Source organism: Talpa europaea (genome assembly GCF_964194135.1).
Source record: "Talpa europaea genome assembly, chromosome: 13".
Taxonomy (NCBI): domain Eukaryota; kingdom Metazoa; phylum Chordata; class Mammalia; order Eulipotyphla; family Talpidae; genus Talpa; species Talpa europaea.
The window spans coordinates 84,292,525-84,310,974 of record NC_140080.1 but is presented as its reverse complement, the minus strand read 5'-3'; the positions used below and the strand labels follow the sequence as shown (position 1 = coordinate 84,310,974).

Below are 18,450 nucleotides of genomic sequence, written 5' to 3'. Positions count from 1 at the left end.
TTGCATTTGGAAACCTGTGCTTTATCTGTTAACCAACTAATTAAGTAGTAATTTATTTCTTCTAATAAAAATTTAATTTCAAAGTAAAGTCTTGAGAAAATGATCCTTATAATATGTTTTCCCAGTAAAATAATCCTATTTTTAGTCTATACTATAAATCACTGTTTTCTCTTTTCTTGTGAAGATATTATTTCTTGGAAAGATATTTTAGTATGACAAATAACCATCACATCATGATCCACTATTTCTTAAAATCTAGTAATTGTAGGTCAAACCATTACTTGAAAACAAAAATTTACACAGTTGTGCTGCAGGAAGGGAATCTAGCCTGTTTGGTGATTATAGTTTACAATCTTCTCTACTTGTTTTCAAGAACAAAATGGTCCAAGATTTTCTTTCTTTCTTTTTTATTTCTTCCCCTCCATCTATAAGTACAAGCACCTCTCTGAATAATCTGGAAGGTGATTTCTTGGACCAATTGGTTTATAGGTGACCATAACATGAACAAGTAACTACAAATGGTGACTTTATACCATTATTAGTGACTCTCAGTTCCACAAACAGATACCCCAGCCATTAATGTGCAAATATGCTAGCCCTACCAACTTTCCTCATTGATTGATGTGAATAATAATCAATGATGCTTCATAACTGCAAATATGATAGAGAATACATTCTGAACTATAACTGTTATTTCTGTATAAAATTAAAATCCCAAATCAAATGAAGACTATACAAATCATCATTACGTTAGTCTGAAAATACAGTATTTATCCACTACAATGTGTCTTTTTAAATAAACCTTGTTCCTTAAAATGGTAAGTCGGGGTAAATATTTATATAATTGAGAACTTTTCTTTTGTCTCAAACAAAAGAATACCAAAATAGGATATTGATTTTGTCTTTCTCTTCATAAACATACTAGGAATAAGAAATTGGGATTTTGATTGCCCAGTTTTTATCCTCTGGGTAACAATACAAGGAAAGTAAATTATAATTCCTTGAAAGCTGGTAGATAATATGATAGAGGGAAGAAGAGAAGAGGAGGAGGCATTCTAGCATCTGGAACCACTGTATTTACTCTGAAAAGCTAATGAAAAAGTTAAATTTTCCAGCTATGCAGTGTTTCAGAGATAAGTACAAAAGGATAGAAACAGAAGTATTCATATTCGGTTGCTGCAAGCACTGCATATTACAGGAGATTAAGGGCTGTGATATTTGTATACATGTATAAATCATCTGAAAAAGTCAATTCTGCAATCTAGAATTCCCTCTTCAGGAAAGTAATAAATCCATATTCAAATATAGTCAGCATTCAAAATCATTCAATAATGTCTTATTCACATTTCAGAAGAAACATTCATCCTTTGTTAGAGTAGACTTTTAGTGGAGATAAGCACACACACAAATACACATACACAGTAATTCACTTCATTTCTATTTTCTATCCTAGATGAAAGAGGAAAGCAGGTGAAAACTCTAATTAAAAAGATTCATTAAAATAAGAGAAACTTTATTTTCCAAATTTCACTCATTAACAACCTATGATAATTGTCAAAATCTACTTGACTTTGATTTGCAATCTCTTTATACAAGTGGTACATCTGTAAGACATTTAATATTGTTGCAAATAATAATGTCTTTTAAAATGGTGTTTATTTCTGCTTATTTTCCTTTACAACATTTCTTCTCCCTGAGTTCACGTACTTTTTTTCTCCTTTCTAATTTTTCATTCGTTGTGCTAGCTCTATCCAAAACTGCCTAAAAATCCAAAAGAAAACAATTTTAAAGACATTATACTAGTTCCAAAAGATAAATTCATTTGACACAGGCAAATTTGACCAAAATCACAAAATATGGCTTCTTCAGAGCACTTTTGCAAAATATGGCAAGGGATTGTGCATTGAGTGCAGAAATAGCTACTGACAATAAGTTAGGTTCCTTGCCTAAGTTTCCACTACTTTCTCAGGCGCACTCAATAAGAGGGGAATTAATAATCATATTAATGTAAGAAATAAATCGAGTTTTGGTGAGGTTAGAAACTTTCTAAGATCATATACATACAGTTTTTAAAATGGAACGATAGGATTAAAAACCAGAGTGTCACTTTCTCTAAGATCAATATGACTTCTCTGCTGTCTTCCACAACAATGAAGCCAGGGAGGCCAAGCCCTCAGTGAGGTCCAGGGATAGTGACTGGATCCCTTGACTGAGCACACCCCATGATGGCAAAGTCAGACCAGACCATCCTCGATTGTTTCTTCTACTATTTTGCTTTGACTTATTTTCAGCCCTGAGCCACACTTGAAATAAGGAGATGCTTCTATAAAACTGATTTTTCCATGACGCGCCTTATCTTCAGTAACACCTCCTGTGATTTAATCTTTTCAAAAAAAGTTATATTAGCCTTCCAGGCCCAGAAAATGTTAACTACTGGGTAACACCATTTCACAACTCTATCTTATTGGACCTCAAGAATGGTCTTCAATGTCTGTGTTCATAAGGGAAGAAGAATGACAATGAAATATTCCATTCTCATTAAGATTTCTGCAAACAAAATCCCTCTATCCCATCTCATTCAGTTGTCTTACCCATTCTTAATTTAATTGTTCTGTCTAGCACATTATGTCTTATACTGGTGAGTATAAATAAAATAGATGTCTTTGTTTCCTGGTGAAATAGCCTATAGCCATTGTAACATTTAGAAAATCAAGTGTACTAGAAGAAAACAAATCCATGCTTCAATTCATTTTTAAGCATGATGTTGAAGATGTGGGCTCAGTGGGCTTACTCACCGGGCTGCTCTGGAACATTTCTTCCTGTGGCAGCCATAGTCCACTCAACATGGGGAATGGGAAGGTTGTGTTGGTAATGGAATAATGAACATCTCAATGACTTACCCTTGAATTCACCACTTCCAGGGAGACGTTCTGAGGCGGGGCACTAGGCACTAAAAGGAATACAACAAAGCAAGATGGTTACTGCTGAAGTCACTTAAGAAACCCCAACTCTCTTTGAAAAGTGAAAGTATGTCTTTTTCAAAACGTATGATGAAATGGTAGGCTCATCTGGGTGGCACTGCAAAATTTTCTGAAGAGATGAAAAATAACTCCATTGGTTGATTTTACCTCACTGGGATGGTGGGTCTTCCATCTAGGGAGCCCCCAAAATGTTTAGGAAGGAGAATACCTGCTGAGATACCATATAATGTCATTTAATTATGGCATTCTCATGATAACCTTCCCAGTGAAACCCATAAAAACACACGAGAGATTTCCTAGAGTGTGTGTTTTTTTTTTTTTTTAGTATGCACTCAGTTAAAATTATTTATTTATTTAATTAGAAAAACTAAATAAGGGACTAAGAAAAAGATTAATTATAATAAAGTAAAAGTGAAAATCAACAAGCAACTATAAACCAGAGACACACTACAGGGGCGGGAGGAGTGGGTAAGATTTCCCAGAGTGGTTTTAAAGATTACGACAGTGTGCATTTCAGGATCTGCGTGGCTTTATGATGAAATATGCCTTTCTAATGGTCATTCATGTTGCTTAATCCCTTTAATGCAATTTTCATTATCTCTTAAAAAGTGAAAAGAAGAAATACGAAATACATCCTTTTTTTTTTTTTAGCAGTGTGTAATTAAACTTGTGTATCATAGATGTGAGCAGGTTACAAAATCACATTGGATAAGTCAATTCTATTAGCACAGGAGCAGTTTAATTTCCTAGTAGGTTTTCCAGGTATTTTGTTTGCTTTTGCATTTGATTGCCCTATTCCTTTATGGAAAAAGGAAGAACATATACAGCTTTCTTTATAGTAGTAGTAATGAACTTACCACATCAAAAAAATGAATATTCTATTATGGGAGTAATTCCAAGACAGCCATCTATTGAATGGTGGCTATGTGTCAGGCACTATTCCAGATGTTCTGGATAAATCTTAAATAAAACAAAGCTTTCTACCCTACAATAGTTACAGGTGTAGTGCTAAAAAAAATTGCCTGATATATATTTACCTGAAAAATAGTCCCTATGCTTGTTCATGGCATATTGATGAATTAAATAGAGAAGAATTAGAAAAAATAAGAACTGAGTTTTGTCACATCCCCCCTTCTTTTGCTTAACTTGACTATGTTTTACTAGGGTTTTATATTTTACCCTGTAATTATTTATGACTTACTCTGATTTCACTTTCTGAAAAGTAATCACTATGAGGACATGATATATAGACGTCTGATTAATCTTTGTATCCTTCAAACTGACATTTAATTAATATTAACTGACTGTATGATTAAATGAATAAATAAATACTTACTTAAATATAAATTCCTGGATCTTTTTGGACATGTTAGAAACTATAATTATTTATTTTGTTTTGATTTTGAATTTCTTGTCTTAATTCACCAATGTAGCATATGATAAAATATTCACCTGAGGCTTGTTTTTAATTAGGTCAATGAGTATTCTTTCAAAATTATTTTAGGAAACATAATTTATTACTCAATGTCTTTCATTTCACATTATGGTTTTCTTATTATACACAGAATATAAATTCCATAGGGACCAGGAATTTTGTCCCATTCAATGCTTCATCCCTAGAATTCCACAAAAGTATAAGGCATGTGGAAACACTCAGCACATACTTGTTGATTTAAATAGTAGAAAAGCTATAAGTTATAATAAACTTCTCTAATAAATAGGGTATTGGTGACAACAAAAGTTTTTTTAATTAAGTTATAACATATAAACAATAAGGTACAACATTCTTGAATATACAGCTTGATAAAATTGCATGCATATGGTTGTGTTCCTATCAAAACATCACCTTGGTCAAAATATAGAGTATTTTCAATATAATGAAACTCAAATGTTGCTTTCTAGTCAACATCCTTCTAAGATTTCATGCCATTCTACTTTCTGATTTCTAAAACCATGTATTCTTGTTGTTTGTTTTTGAGCTTATAAAAATGAAACCATAGCTTTTATTGTAGGCTGACTTCGTTTACTGTTGTTTTTTTTTTTTTTTGAGATTCACTCATTTTGTTGCATGTAGCATTTTGTTTTTCTTGCTTCATACTATCACAATATACTGTATGATTATCCTATTTTCATACATTCTACAGATGGATAGCATTTGGATTGTTTCCCGACTGGGTCTATTAGAACAAAGCTGGTATGAAAGTTCTTGTGTATATTTTTCAGGCAGAGAAGCGCAATTTGTCATATACCTAGGAGTTGAAATACTGGCTGTGAGCGGAACCCCTATGCAGTTACATACATGATAAATAGACACAAAGTTTTCCAAAATGAGTGTACCAACTATAGGACAGACTCATTGCTAATTTAACAAAGTTCCAGTTGCAACACATCCTTGCTAACATTTGGCATTTTCAATCGTTTAAATAAATTTTAGTCATTTTTTTAGGTATAGCATGTTTTTAATTTGCTTTCCCCTAAGGACAAGTAATACTTAGTAATGTTCCAAATGTTTGGTGGCATATGAATGTCTTTTGTTGTGAGTAATCAAAGTTTATTTTAATTTACATAGATCAGTTTCTCCCCAACTCATCTCTCAATTGCTCACTCGTTTTTATCTCAACTTCAATTTCACATTAATATTATCAAAACATTAAGATACTTATTTTCTCTACTGCCAAAATAATGGAAAATTTCTCATACATCTGACAACCTTCATATCATCACAACTCTACAAATGCTGTGTTGGTGCAAGAGCATTTTCCTGAACCACCTTCATGGAGTCTTGGACATTTCAGTCCAGTCTCCAGGAGAGGTAAAAAAGCAGGAAAATTAATAAATGATCTCTATAGTCCTCTTCTTAAAAAGAGGAAAGATTAAAGACAGGGTGAAAATAACAATGATATGTGTGATCGAAAGCACTGAACAAACTGACATCTTCACAAAGAAGACAAATTTAATATCCATATTGAGTATTATTCTCAAAAGCACTGGAAACTAAAATTGGTATAAGCTTAAAAATATACCATTCTCTAAGTCATATAATTTCACAACTTCTAAAAATTACAGTTCTCTAAAAGGAAATTTTGGAAATGATATCTTAATATTAAGTGATAGTCACTTTGAAACATGGAAAACCTCTTCTAGTTTATATTTTCTAAGTTGCAATATTTACATGTCACATTATCTTTCACTAATCTTACTATAATCACTGTTGACCAATTAAATAATATAATTTGATATTGGATGAAAAAGAAGGTAACTTAATTATGTTTTGTTTTAGGTACTGTGTTAATTGTCATGTTAAGCTTCAAATGGCACGTTAAGTATATATGAGGCATTTAACTAATTTTCAGAAGATAAGAATACATAAGGAAAAAAATGCATTGTTCTTTTTGCAACTATAAAATTTCAGAAGCATTAAGACAATTTTTGGTATTAGGAATTTAAAGTCAATATAATAAAATCCCTAAGGACCTTATAACAATGGGTTTTATGCCTTTTGTCTGTTTTCTATAATTTTTTTTTTTTTTTTTTGTCATCGATAGTACAGTGGCTATTCTTGTCTTACAGTGTCAGGAAAGAAGGGATATTTTTTTTCTAAAGTATTTTTTTGTTATAAATTGCTCCTCCTGTCTCCTCACTATCATTTATTATTCATCACTATTATTTAGAGATACACATTCAATAAAATTGGATGTTGGTGGAAATCACTAGAATCCACAGTTATCTGGCCTTTTCTTTATTTGTCTTCTCAAAATGTTTCATGTCAATTCATGAGGCAGAGGGGCAGACTATAGTTCATGTTTTTTTCTTTTCAAAATGTCAAGCAATTTATCATTTACAATAGGTTCATTAAAGCCAATCAGAGGTGTTTGATCTGGAAACTCCCCTCACGTGGTAGAACATGATGCTGAGACACTCTACAGGGTAGATCAAGTTCCCACATTTGTACGTGAATCTCCATACATACAGGCATTTGAATTCCTCCTGTATATATAATTCACAGATTGAAATAATTTATATATAATTATAGGCTTTTCACTTTAAGGAAATGATACAAGAAATTCATCACAGAATAATTCTGCCTCTTTCCATAGTAGCTGATGTGACCTGGTTCTACTGCTTACTGGCTTTTATGACCTCTTTCATTTTGGCTTTATCATCTGTAAAGTAGGGGGAAATTATAGTGTTGTGATGCTTACAATATTGCTAAGTGCTTAGAGCAGAACTTTGAACTAACGAATATTCAATAAATATTAGTGAAATAAGTAAGAAGTATATCATATATTTTGCCCATGAAATTGGATCCCTTTGCTTTTGAAAACAGGACAAGATGTCATGGAAACATAAAATTCATTCATAGAAATCCTTAATGACCTGTCCATGTTAACTAGCTCAAGAGACAGTGTTTGGAAACAAATGTGCAAAGTTACATTCTGCATTCAATATTAGATCTTATGCTCTTCAACTCAATGGTTTGAAGAAGTGAGTCACTGCAAACTAATGATATAATAGGTGGAGAAATTTGAATGTAAAACAATGTTTTTTCCCCAGAAAAAAATAATTAAAGCAGTGCTAAATTAGACTTGACAGCTTATCAGGATAAAAATCTTTTTAAGCATCTTAGCATAACCAGGTTCCATTGGGATAATTAATTCAGAGAAAAATTATTTGCATTTCATTTTTGTTTTTATTTAATTTTTATATGGCTCCAGAATAGATTTTAATGGAAAGAATTCTTCTGACAAGTTATCTGATGCTTTCTGTAACTGAGATGCATTTTGAAACTGTCATATATTAAATCAGCCACGCAAAAGGGAAGTCTTAAATGTAAGTCCACACAAACAAACATTTGTACAGATTTGGCAGAACTGTCCAATTAATTAAATAAAATACAAAGATACATACAACACCATCCCTCAAACTAAGGCACATGTAGTATAATGATAACAATATAATCAAATTGACATAGATAACATTTATTGAACACTTAAAAATATGCCTTGTTTATGTTTAGGTGCTTACATGGGTTAGCCCATAAAATTCTCATAATATCTCTCTTTTATAACACCCAGAAAATCAAGGCAAAGAGGGTTTGGTGACTGAGGATGGGGAGGTAGATGACTATTAAGTGTGATTAACATATTCTTATGTGATGCCTGACCTTATCATGGACAGCTTCAGAAGAGAGAAGACATGAGTTTGAAGTGTAGAGAAAGGGACTGGTTAATAAGGGTGTGAAATCCAAGTGTACATGATTCTTTGTTGAAAATTAAAAGATGAGTTGATCATAAACATGAATGCAGTTGAGGTCAGGGAGGCCACTCAGAGGGGGGCATGACGTTCTTGCCTTCTGCTATCAAATGCATCTGATGGAGGGTAGTGTAGCGGGTGGCCTTTGCACAATGATGCTTGTTGGGCTGGGGTCATGAAATCCTTTTAATGACAGGCATCTTCTAAGTCCTAAATGTTGCAACACTTCCAAATGATACTTCTTGGATTAATGAGTAATAATCTATCTTTCTCACTTATGACATTTAAAACCAAAGTGAAGAATAAGGCCACAGTTTTCAGTTCAGAGTGTGAATGAAATCTACATAAATTATGTAAAATATTCATTTTCATTTGTTTTCCTTTTATTTTTATAATTATAAGTTGTGAAGTAATTTATTCTGCCAATAAATATTCTAGTCTTTCTTCAATAGCAGAATCAGATGGATGGGCATAAGAATTACATTAAAAATGATACTGAAGTGGTGTTACATATAAAATACTTTTTGAAGTTGAAATTGCAAATAAGCTTTTCTTCTGTGTCTTCCATGCACTGTCCACAATAACATGCATGCCATTGTGCTGATATTGTGTGGAATATCCACCCAGATACTTTGCCAGATTAAAGAATGATGAATTGGTCAAGGAATCATAAGCTAAAGTCATTTTTCTTTGATTGAAAAGATAAATTATAGAATTAAATACACCAACATGGAAACCATTGCTTACAAAGATAACTTGTCATCTTTTTAATATTCATAGACCTCATGTTTGCATTTCTGCACCTGCCTGAATTTTCAATGGCCCCATATCATGTAACCTGCTGTATTTTCACTCTCCATTAAATTTCCCAACATTTCTGTCATTCAGTTCTTAGCTCTCTAGTTTCCCCTGCCACTGATTTTTCAAATTCATCATCTTCATTAAGGTTTCTTCCTCTCTCTTGTGATATTTAAAAGAATAAGTCTAATCTTTCATTTTTTAGGCAAGGTACAACTAAAACACATATTTTCATATTCAGTTTTAATACATTTTTGAGTGATGTGTTTGGCCTAAAACCTTATGACATATTTTCAAATTAGAATGTATGTGTAGGAAGACTATCCATCATTTACACTTTAAATTATTCTTTTAGAATGAGAAATAAAAACATACCAATACAAATTAGTTCATACACCTGCACAAATGTGTTTATAGAAATAAATATAAATACAAACAATTAATTTGAGCTCCCAGGCAGTAGTTTCACCTGGAAGATTACTTAAGACTTTCTGACTCAGAGTACATATCTTTTAAAAGACAGTTTAAATGTGACCATCTTAGCAAATAATAGTTGAGTGAATTAGCCAAGTTTCTAATTTATGCTAATATATATTCTATAAACTTTTATTTAGGAAGCCTGGAAACTATAGTCTACTCCATATATACACTCTTATTTCATTATTATAACAAGTAGGTGAGCCAAATTTCACTGTCTATAACTTACCATCAGAAAGTGTAACCACTGTTATATCGTCAGTAGACACTCCCGGCCCATAGCGATTATAAGCTAAGAATCGAAGAGTATATTCCGTGAATTTTTTCAGGCCTTCCAGTTTATAAGACAGTCCATCAACTTCTATATTCTGGAGACATAAAATGCCAGAGTGTTATTCGGGAGGCACATTAAAGCAGAAACGACAGCCATTCTGTGCAATCAGTGAACAGGATATTAGACTCTTACCCACAAAAATACACTTTAGTCTTATAATGACTTGTTGTAAAATCTAACATGTGACACCCACTCCCTCACTAAAGCCCAAACCATCCTGTAGACTCCTAGTTAAAATAGCACTGCACTATTTTTATAGTCATTAAGTTCCAATTTGCTTAACACATGCAGTGCATTGAATGGTGTGTGGCAAGCCGCCCACACCGAAACCCTGATAGGCAGGAGGCAGCTTGTAAATCCCCAGGAAGAGAGGGGCCCCTAAAGGGACTATTTTCCAGGGAAAAATAGATTTCTTGCCTCCCTTGCTAAAATAAATCCACAACTCTAGAAAGGAACATGGACTTTGCCACAATTTTTATCTCTCATAATGCTGTGAGATAGGTTGAAACTGCTTTCAGCAACTTCACAGTTGCAGAAATGAGGTATTGGAGGTGAAGGCCACGGAGAAATCAGAGCCAGTTCACTCTACAAGACCCATTATTTAGCGCTTCACAATGATCCTTGCATTCACATCTATCTTGGGTAACAGGGCTTTGAATTTATTTAAATATATTGGTGAAATACATTATTGAAGAGTTAAAAGTGTAGAAAAGTAGACAGAAGAGAAAGGTGAAAAATATAAGTTAAATAGCAGGGGGACAGGATGCAAGACTAGAATGAATGATTACATAGGCAGTACTCCCAGTGATTCTTATCACCATGTCACTTGGGGCTTGAACTATTTCTGAATAGACAATTGCAAAACAATTTTGAAAGACAAAAGAAAAGAAAAACCTCTATGCTGCGGTTGAGCATGAAGACCACGCAACACTTGGCAAACTTTACACCACACGCTAAGAACCCAGTTACCTCAAGGTCCCCTCTAAGTCTATCCTATTTAACCTATTTATACATATGCATGTCTACACATATTTTTCTACATGAAGTTGGAAATCTGGAAGCAAATATTTTGATAGTAATATATGTCACAAAATAGGATTATTAAGTTTAATATGTCTCCCAAAGACTTATTTACCTACACTTTACCTAAACATCTAATTTGCCTTCTTTAGATGTCAGCATTCACCACAGATTATAGGCAAAATGTAAGAAGGAGGAAGGCAGACTTTTGGAGTGAGGTAAACTGAAAACAACCAAAAATGTGATAGATGACACCCCAGTAATGGGGAGCAATAGAAATGGCGTCAGAATGAAAAAAAAAAAGTTTTGAGATAACTGAACATAAGCTCAATTGATCCTGAGGATAAGGGCTAAAAATGTCAATGACTTTGGGACCAGATGAGTTAATATAAAGGTGTTCGCACTACCCCAGGCTATTTATCTACTTAAGCAAACAAACAAACAAAACTGGCATTCTTTACAATGACTTCCTCTCATTGCCTATTTACCTATCTGACCCATTTAATTGAATTGAATTGTCTAAAAGGTTCTGATAACAAGTGCTTTAAAACTAATCAGCTGTCATGAGTGAGACCATCCAGTATTTCTCTTTTTTTTTCTGGCTTATTTCGCTGAGCATGATCCCTTCCAGCTCCATCCATGTTGCTGCAAATTGCATGTGTTTATCTTTTTTGAATGCTGAGTAATATTCTATGGTGTATATGGATCACATCTTCTTGATCCAGTCATCTATTTTTGGGCATTTGGGTTGTTTCCAAAGCTTAGCTATTGTAAACAGTGCTGCTATAAACATAGGGGTTCAGGAATCTAGAAAACTTAAATAAGGGACCAGGAAAAAGAATAACTATAAGAAAGTAAAAATCAAAATCAACAAACAACTATGAACCAGAGACACTCTATGGGGGGTGGGGGGCAGGGAGGGGAGGGATTGGGGTCAAAATAAGGGGGTCACAATTGTATGGGGAATATAAAAATAAAAAAAATATTAAAAAAAATATGCTTGCAACTGAGGTTGCTTGCTATGCATGGAAAAAAAAAAACTAATCAGCTGCCTAATTAATGTGCTGGACACTGAGCTGCAAATAGAACTGGCAGAGCTTCTATTTCACTCACAGCCATCTAGTAGGTAGCAATGGGGTATGGTGGGGGGATCCATCCCTTTACCTACCTGTTCCTTTCCAGTGGACACTTCAGTGCAGAACAATCTGTAACCTTGAACTGGTCCATTTGCATAGGCAGGGGCTTCCCACGTAATAAGAATTGAGGTAGGTGAGGTAGACACAGCTTGCAGGTTTTCTACTGGCCCTGGAACTTGCACTGTAATATATAAGAGAAATCCATCAGAACAATAGGGTTCTCTTCCTCCACACAAACAAAATTGCATCTTTTATAGTACAAGGAAATTATAGCAGCATTTTATGATATTTAGAACCATATAGAATAATAATATAAAATATAAAATACAAATATAAGTTATGATATTTTAGAATCATTTTATTTTAAAATTCAGGAGATACTATACTGATATTAATTATTTCCATTTACAGTTGAGTAAACTGGTTAAAGCATATAAGTGACTAAGAACAATATCAAAAAATGTGGCATTTTTGGTCCAAATTCCTAGTACAAAACGTTTCTAATATGCCACTATAACTTTGCTTGTGTATTGCTAATAACTGCAGAACCAAAAGAGAAAATATAATTAGAATACTTGTACATTATGGTTATATTTATAATTCAAATAGGCAGCACAGCTATGGATTAATTTACCACACTGTCTTATTTAAGTCAGCATTTTAAAGTCTTGATCAATTGTTGGTCCTTTAAATTAATTTTAAGTTTTAATTTTTAATTTTACTTTCTAGTATACCATTTTCTCTCATAACTATTACTTTACTTAATCAAGGATAAGTAGCTTGCTCATCAAAGAAATTAGGTAGCACAGGTCCATAACTGTTTAACAAAACACTCATGTTTAAAGATCCTGAAACTCTCAGATTTTAGAAAGACAGCATGGTATATATGCCATGCTTTATGCAATACTCTTAGTGGGGTCTGCGACAACACCTTATTATCAAATCATACATTTGCTGAAAACATATGATTTTACATCAACATATGATATTTAACTTAGCTTTAGGTCAGCTCAGGTTTGGATGTGAAAGCAAACCCTTCATTTTCCAGATTTGCAAATTTTAAATTTGTGTATAATTTTTTATGTGTGCATACTGACTAGAATATAAATATATGGTTTAAATGGTAAATGCAATAGCAATGTTAGCTATTGTAATTTAAAATAAAATAAATAATCTTGCCATTGCCAACTTAATGCTGTGTATTTTCCCCAACCTCAGAAACCAACTAGCATTGGCTAGATATTTAAGGCTTCTGATATGATTCTGATATGATTCTGTGAGTTTGAACTTCCACAGAAAACAGAATATATATGAAAACCTAACTGACATATTTGATGATGTACTCCTAGTGATGACCCTGTGTCTCAAAATAATTTTTCAGAATTGTTCCATAGAACCCAGTCTCTTTATTTTTTTTAAGATTTATTTATTTGTTTGTTTGTTTATTTATTTATACAAGCACTGGGTACAGTCACAAGCGTGGGAGGGTGAGAGAATTCACCAGAGCCAGAGGGGAGAGCAGAGCAGGCAGACTGACGAAGTACACTGCTGAGGGGAGCAGTGGGTGTGGCAGGAGAGGTCTGCATGCCATATGGGACCCTTGCCAGGTGGCTGGGGCTCAAACTGGCACTGCAGAGGTTGCAGGCAGCTTTGCAGCCCAGTGCTCAACCGCTGCATCACCAGGGAGGCCCAGAACCCAGTCTCTTTAAAGCAGGTTTTCTTGCACTGTTCATATATTTGTTTGAAAATAAAAACATTCATATTAGCAATATATATATTATGTTGCCTTCACATATTTTCCATTAATTCCCAAACATTGACAATACTTGCTACTGACAATTGCATTCTTTTTATTGATTATTAGCAATGCCTTAAAAACTTATTTGGAAATTATTTAAAACCTACAGAACATCTTAAGAGTAAGAATGATACATAAGAGCCTCCCTGGTGGCGCAAGGGGTTAAGACACAACCTATGAAACTGTCCCGCAACTCTGCAGCACGAGCTTGATTCCTGCTGGCCAGGAATTCACCCCACACACAAACACACACACCCCTCTGGCCTTTTTCCCAGCTCTTGTGTGCATAAGTAAATAAATCTTAAAAAAAAAAAGATACATAAAAAACACTCATACTCCCTTTATCCAATTTTACCCACTATCTATATATTTTCTCTCCTTCCTCTTTCCCTTTCTCTCCTCTCTCTTTTCCTCTCTTTTCTTACTCTCTCACTTTCTCATATCTATACCTATTCAGATTTAGTTGTAAACATTATGGACCTTTGCCCCTGAACACTTTAGTACATACTTTCTAAGAATGAGTGTGAATAATATCACTATTAACTTCAGTGGCTTAAAAAATCGTTCAAAACATTCCTATATTTTATTAACCTTCATTTTATCTATATTACATGCATATTCTCATTATATCAGCCTCACCTAATAGTTTCACTTATGTAGCATTCCCCTCTTCAATTCAGAATCCAGTCTAGAATCAAGGTTGCCTTTTCTTGTTATTCCTCCCTACTTAGTAAGCTTTAAACTGAAGCAATTCCAAAGGCTGTTTATCTTTTAAGTCCTTTATACTTTGGTAGAATATAGTATTTTTTTATTAATAGAAAGTTCCTCATTTGGTTTTGTGTTGGTTTTTTCATGTTAGATTTAGGTTATGGGCTCCAGGTTAATATAAGACCTGAGTAATGGCTATTCTCTGCACATCAAATAAAGAGGCATGAGATCATTCTTCATTCTAATTTGTTAAGATGTTCTGTAGGTTTTAAATGATTTCTAAATAAGTTTTTAAGGCATTGCTAATAATTGATAAAAAGAATGCAATTGTCAAGGTGCTGTCAGAGTTCTCCATTATACAGTTAATCAGTCCCTCTGCTTCCCTCCACCCTCAGTTCCCACCCCCAGTCCAGTCCCCTGGTGCACAGCTTGTAACTGTGTGGTCAGTCTGCGGGAGATATTAGGACCATATAAATATTAAACTCCTTTTCAAAATCTCTTGGAGTTAGTCTATTAATAATAGATCCTGATGGAACCAGTTTTTACTATGGTGGTTATAAAATGGTGATTTTTTTTTTTTTCTACTTAAGATTTCCTCCACATTACCTACTTGGAACTCACCATGCTATTATAAGCAAAAGCTTGTATTTCTTTCTATTTATGTATCTATTATCAGTATGGACACATGGATTCCTACCTTTTAAATGGTCCACAATTCCTGATCACCCTTCATTACTTTAATGTATAAATTGTCCCAGATTTGCCCAGTGGGATCTCCTTTAATCTGTTTCCTCTGTGGTTATGACATGTACCATCATTTATTGGAGCATTCCCTTTCTTTCTGGCACAATATACTTTAGGTTCAATTTGGTTCTGTCCCAGCTCTGGAATCAAATCAAATATTTTTACAAATATCTCTGGCGACATTCAGTGGAGTGTGGTATTCCAGACAAAGATGTACATGTTGAATGTGTACATCACTGGCTGGGTCTTTGCTCTTATGTATTTCCCTCATTCCTCTTTTGTGTCCTTTATTCCACATACTCTGGCTCTTAAAGAGATGTATTCTGTCACCATCTCAATATTCCTGCAAGAGGAGGTTATTTTTCTATGGAAAATACCCTGTCCCACAGAGTCTTAAATAGGCAATATTGAACAATAAGGAGTCTCACCTGTGTCAAAGTTTATAGTGGCACAATTATAATTATATTTTAAAAAAGCAGATATTTTGCTCCCTGGAGGAACAAAAGAGCAAAATCAAGAATCTTCCCAATGATATTATTCAACTGGATTTTCAAAGTGCCATATTTCAATGAATAAGAATTTAAAAATAATTCACATGATTTTATAATTACTGATGTAGTCACAAAGACAATGCAAACATTTTTTAAGAGAGAGAAGTTCTAATTTCTAACCTATTATTCTTCAAAGGACAGAGGACACGACAACAGCAAGAGAATTGAGTCTGAGTGACCTGCTTAAGACATATATTGAAGGTGAGGTAACCAGGATTTTTCAGGTTCACACAGGGCATATCTATGCAGCTCTGTGATGTGTAAAGTATTAACTAAATGTATTCCTTCTTGCTCACCTGTGACTAAAATGAAAGGGCATTGCTTACGAAGAACATGGTTTATTCTGGAAGCAAAGACTCAGATTTAAAAATGATCAAACTCAAAGGCCATCACTCCTGATATGAGAGAGAATATATTCAAGGAAAGTTTCCCTGGGCAGAACCACTCTAGCGATTCTGGAAAAAAAGTGTTGCTGTCAGGGGAAAAGGAAGAGAAGTCAGTATCCAAGGATTTTCTGTTCATTCATTTCACTGGAGCACAATGGGGTGATGAGAAACAATTCAGATGGTCTTCAGTTTTTGAGGAATAAAGAAGAAAATGAGCTTTCACCTCATTTCAACCACTCATTGTCAGTGACGACTTTTCAGAGGAATCAGGAGGTAGGGAATGCCCACATCACTCTGAGAGTATCCCAAGGTCTCTCAGTGTGGACCGAAAGAGAGATAGCCAGCTAGAACCCCCAGAGTGTGGAATCTGAGAATCTGGAAGGACAACTCAGAGGACTGCTTAGGATGCAGGGGAGAGGCTGACGATGACTCTGTGAGAGTGGCAATCACATATGCCAATTGCATAGCCACTTCAGTCAGGTGTTCTGGGGAGAAGAGACGACAGGATATCTGTAGCTCAAGGCAGCACTGCCAAAAAATAAACAGCTGGTCACATTCCTCTCTGTCGACTCCTGCCATAGCTTCTTAGTGTCCTGACTCTGCCAGGAAAATGGCTAAAACCCTCCACATAGTTTCCCAAATAATAGGAGTAGCCCACTAGATATATATAATTAATAAATCTGTATCAAACAAGTGACTTTATACACAGCTGCCAAATGTTACAATAAAATCACAGGCCTAAAATACACTGCATAATATAATTCACTTGATATTGTTAATTCAGCATTGTCATTATGAGTGCTCAGAAAATACTTGTTTTCTAATGCAACTGATGAGAATAAAGTTGGTGTATATATGTACATGTTAGTTATATGCATGCAAGTTAATGTGTACCTTGCCTACCATATAGTTTCCTCATGTGCATATTAGTTTAGTTGCCTGTGGGAGGCAGTAATGACTGCAGTTTGGATTCAGTCTATACTGGAGTGCCAACCGTGATTGTCTGTTCACCAATGAATTGTTCTCCCTTCCCATTGGTTATTAGACCCTATCAGAAAAAAAGGATTCCAGAAGAATTTCAAGCATAAACAATCACCAAAATAAAAAGGAGGATCTAGAACATTTAGTTTAAATATTCACAACCAGTAAGTATTTTCATCAATTTCAGTCCAAATGATAATATTCAATTTGCCCATTCCAGTTGTCTTTTTCTGGCAAAGGACTGCCTTTAAGTATTAAATTATTTTCAATTTTTTTTGTGTTCTAAAATATATTTTATTTTATTGGTAGATTTTCTTTGATACCCTTGCCTGTTGAAATAAAAATACCAAATTCTATGTTGTTCTGAATAATCATCAAAACATCAGTTACCATCAAACTATTTATATATATATATATATATAAAGCTGTAGATACACATTAAAAAGTGGAACATATAGCTATTTACATCTAAATCCATATGCATATCCATGTCCATATCTAAATCATTCAGAGCACAATACTGCCTGCACATGGGATTTTCTTCCTCTCAAGATTGCTGGTAAGTGTTAAGACTCTGTTTCATTTAAGCTACTGAATACTTACTCTCTTGACAACAGTGCTATAAATTCAAATCCATGAATTCCCTGTGCATTCCTTTTAAATTATGGCTCTAACATAGATCTGTGGATATTATGTTATGTTATGTTAATTATGGAAATATGTATATGTAGGTGTATATACAAGTATATATACATGCATAGTGCATATATATATATATATATACATATGTGCATTTAGTCAGATCCATATCTATAAAGTACGTTTAAGCGTAACATACACACTTACATATGTGAGTCACTAGGTGCATATTAGAAAAAAAAACAGGAAAAAGAGAGACTCAAAAATGTTCAAAAATGGGAATTAGATGTGAAATCAATATAGTTAACAGCTTCAGTCCTTCATTTCACTACATTTTAGGATGTCAGTCAAGTAACTTAATGGGCTTAACCACTCATGATTTCCAAAATGTCTTTAATAATCCCCACTGATCCCCTCAGTTGGACAATAATTTTGTGGCAAACTGCATCTAATTTCTCTCCATCTTTATTCAAGTTACCTATTTCTTCAAAGAATGGAAAGATTTCAGAATAGATGCATAATCTTTGCAAGTAACTCATCAATCACTGTCAACCTAACCAACCACCTTTTGAAATTTCAATATTGCATTGCAGTAGAAATTCATCATAACACCTGTACCTAAGAACAAATTAAATCCTTATGTT

At 33.9% G+C, this 18,450-nt stretch overlaps 1 protein-coding gene across 1 annotated transcript in view; it reads right to left on the bottom strand.

The window, feature by feature from the left end:
- The window catches only part of DCC (DCC netrin 1 receptor), a gene marked incomplete at both ends in the record, with an annotated part of 1,034,810 nt that overhangs the window by 251,773 nt on the left and 764,587 nt on the right, over window positions 1–18,450 (bottom strand). The window contains 3 exons of the mRNA XM_084252763.1: window positions 2,901–2,950; window positions 9,739–9,877; window positions 12,032–12,180. Of these exons, the coding sequence (XP_084108889.1) occupies window positions 2,901–2,950; window positions 9,739–9,877; window positions 12,032–12,180 (338 nt within the window). The remainder of the gene's footprint in view (window positions 1–2,900; window positions 2,951–9,738; window positions 9,878–12,031; window positions 12,181–18,450) is intronic.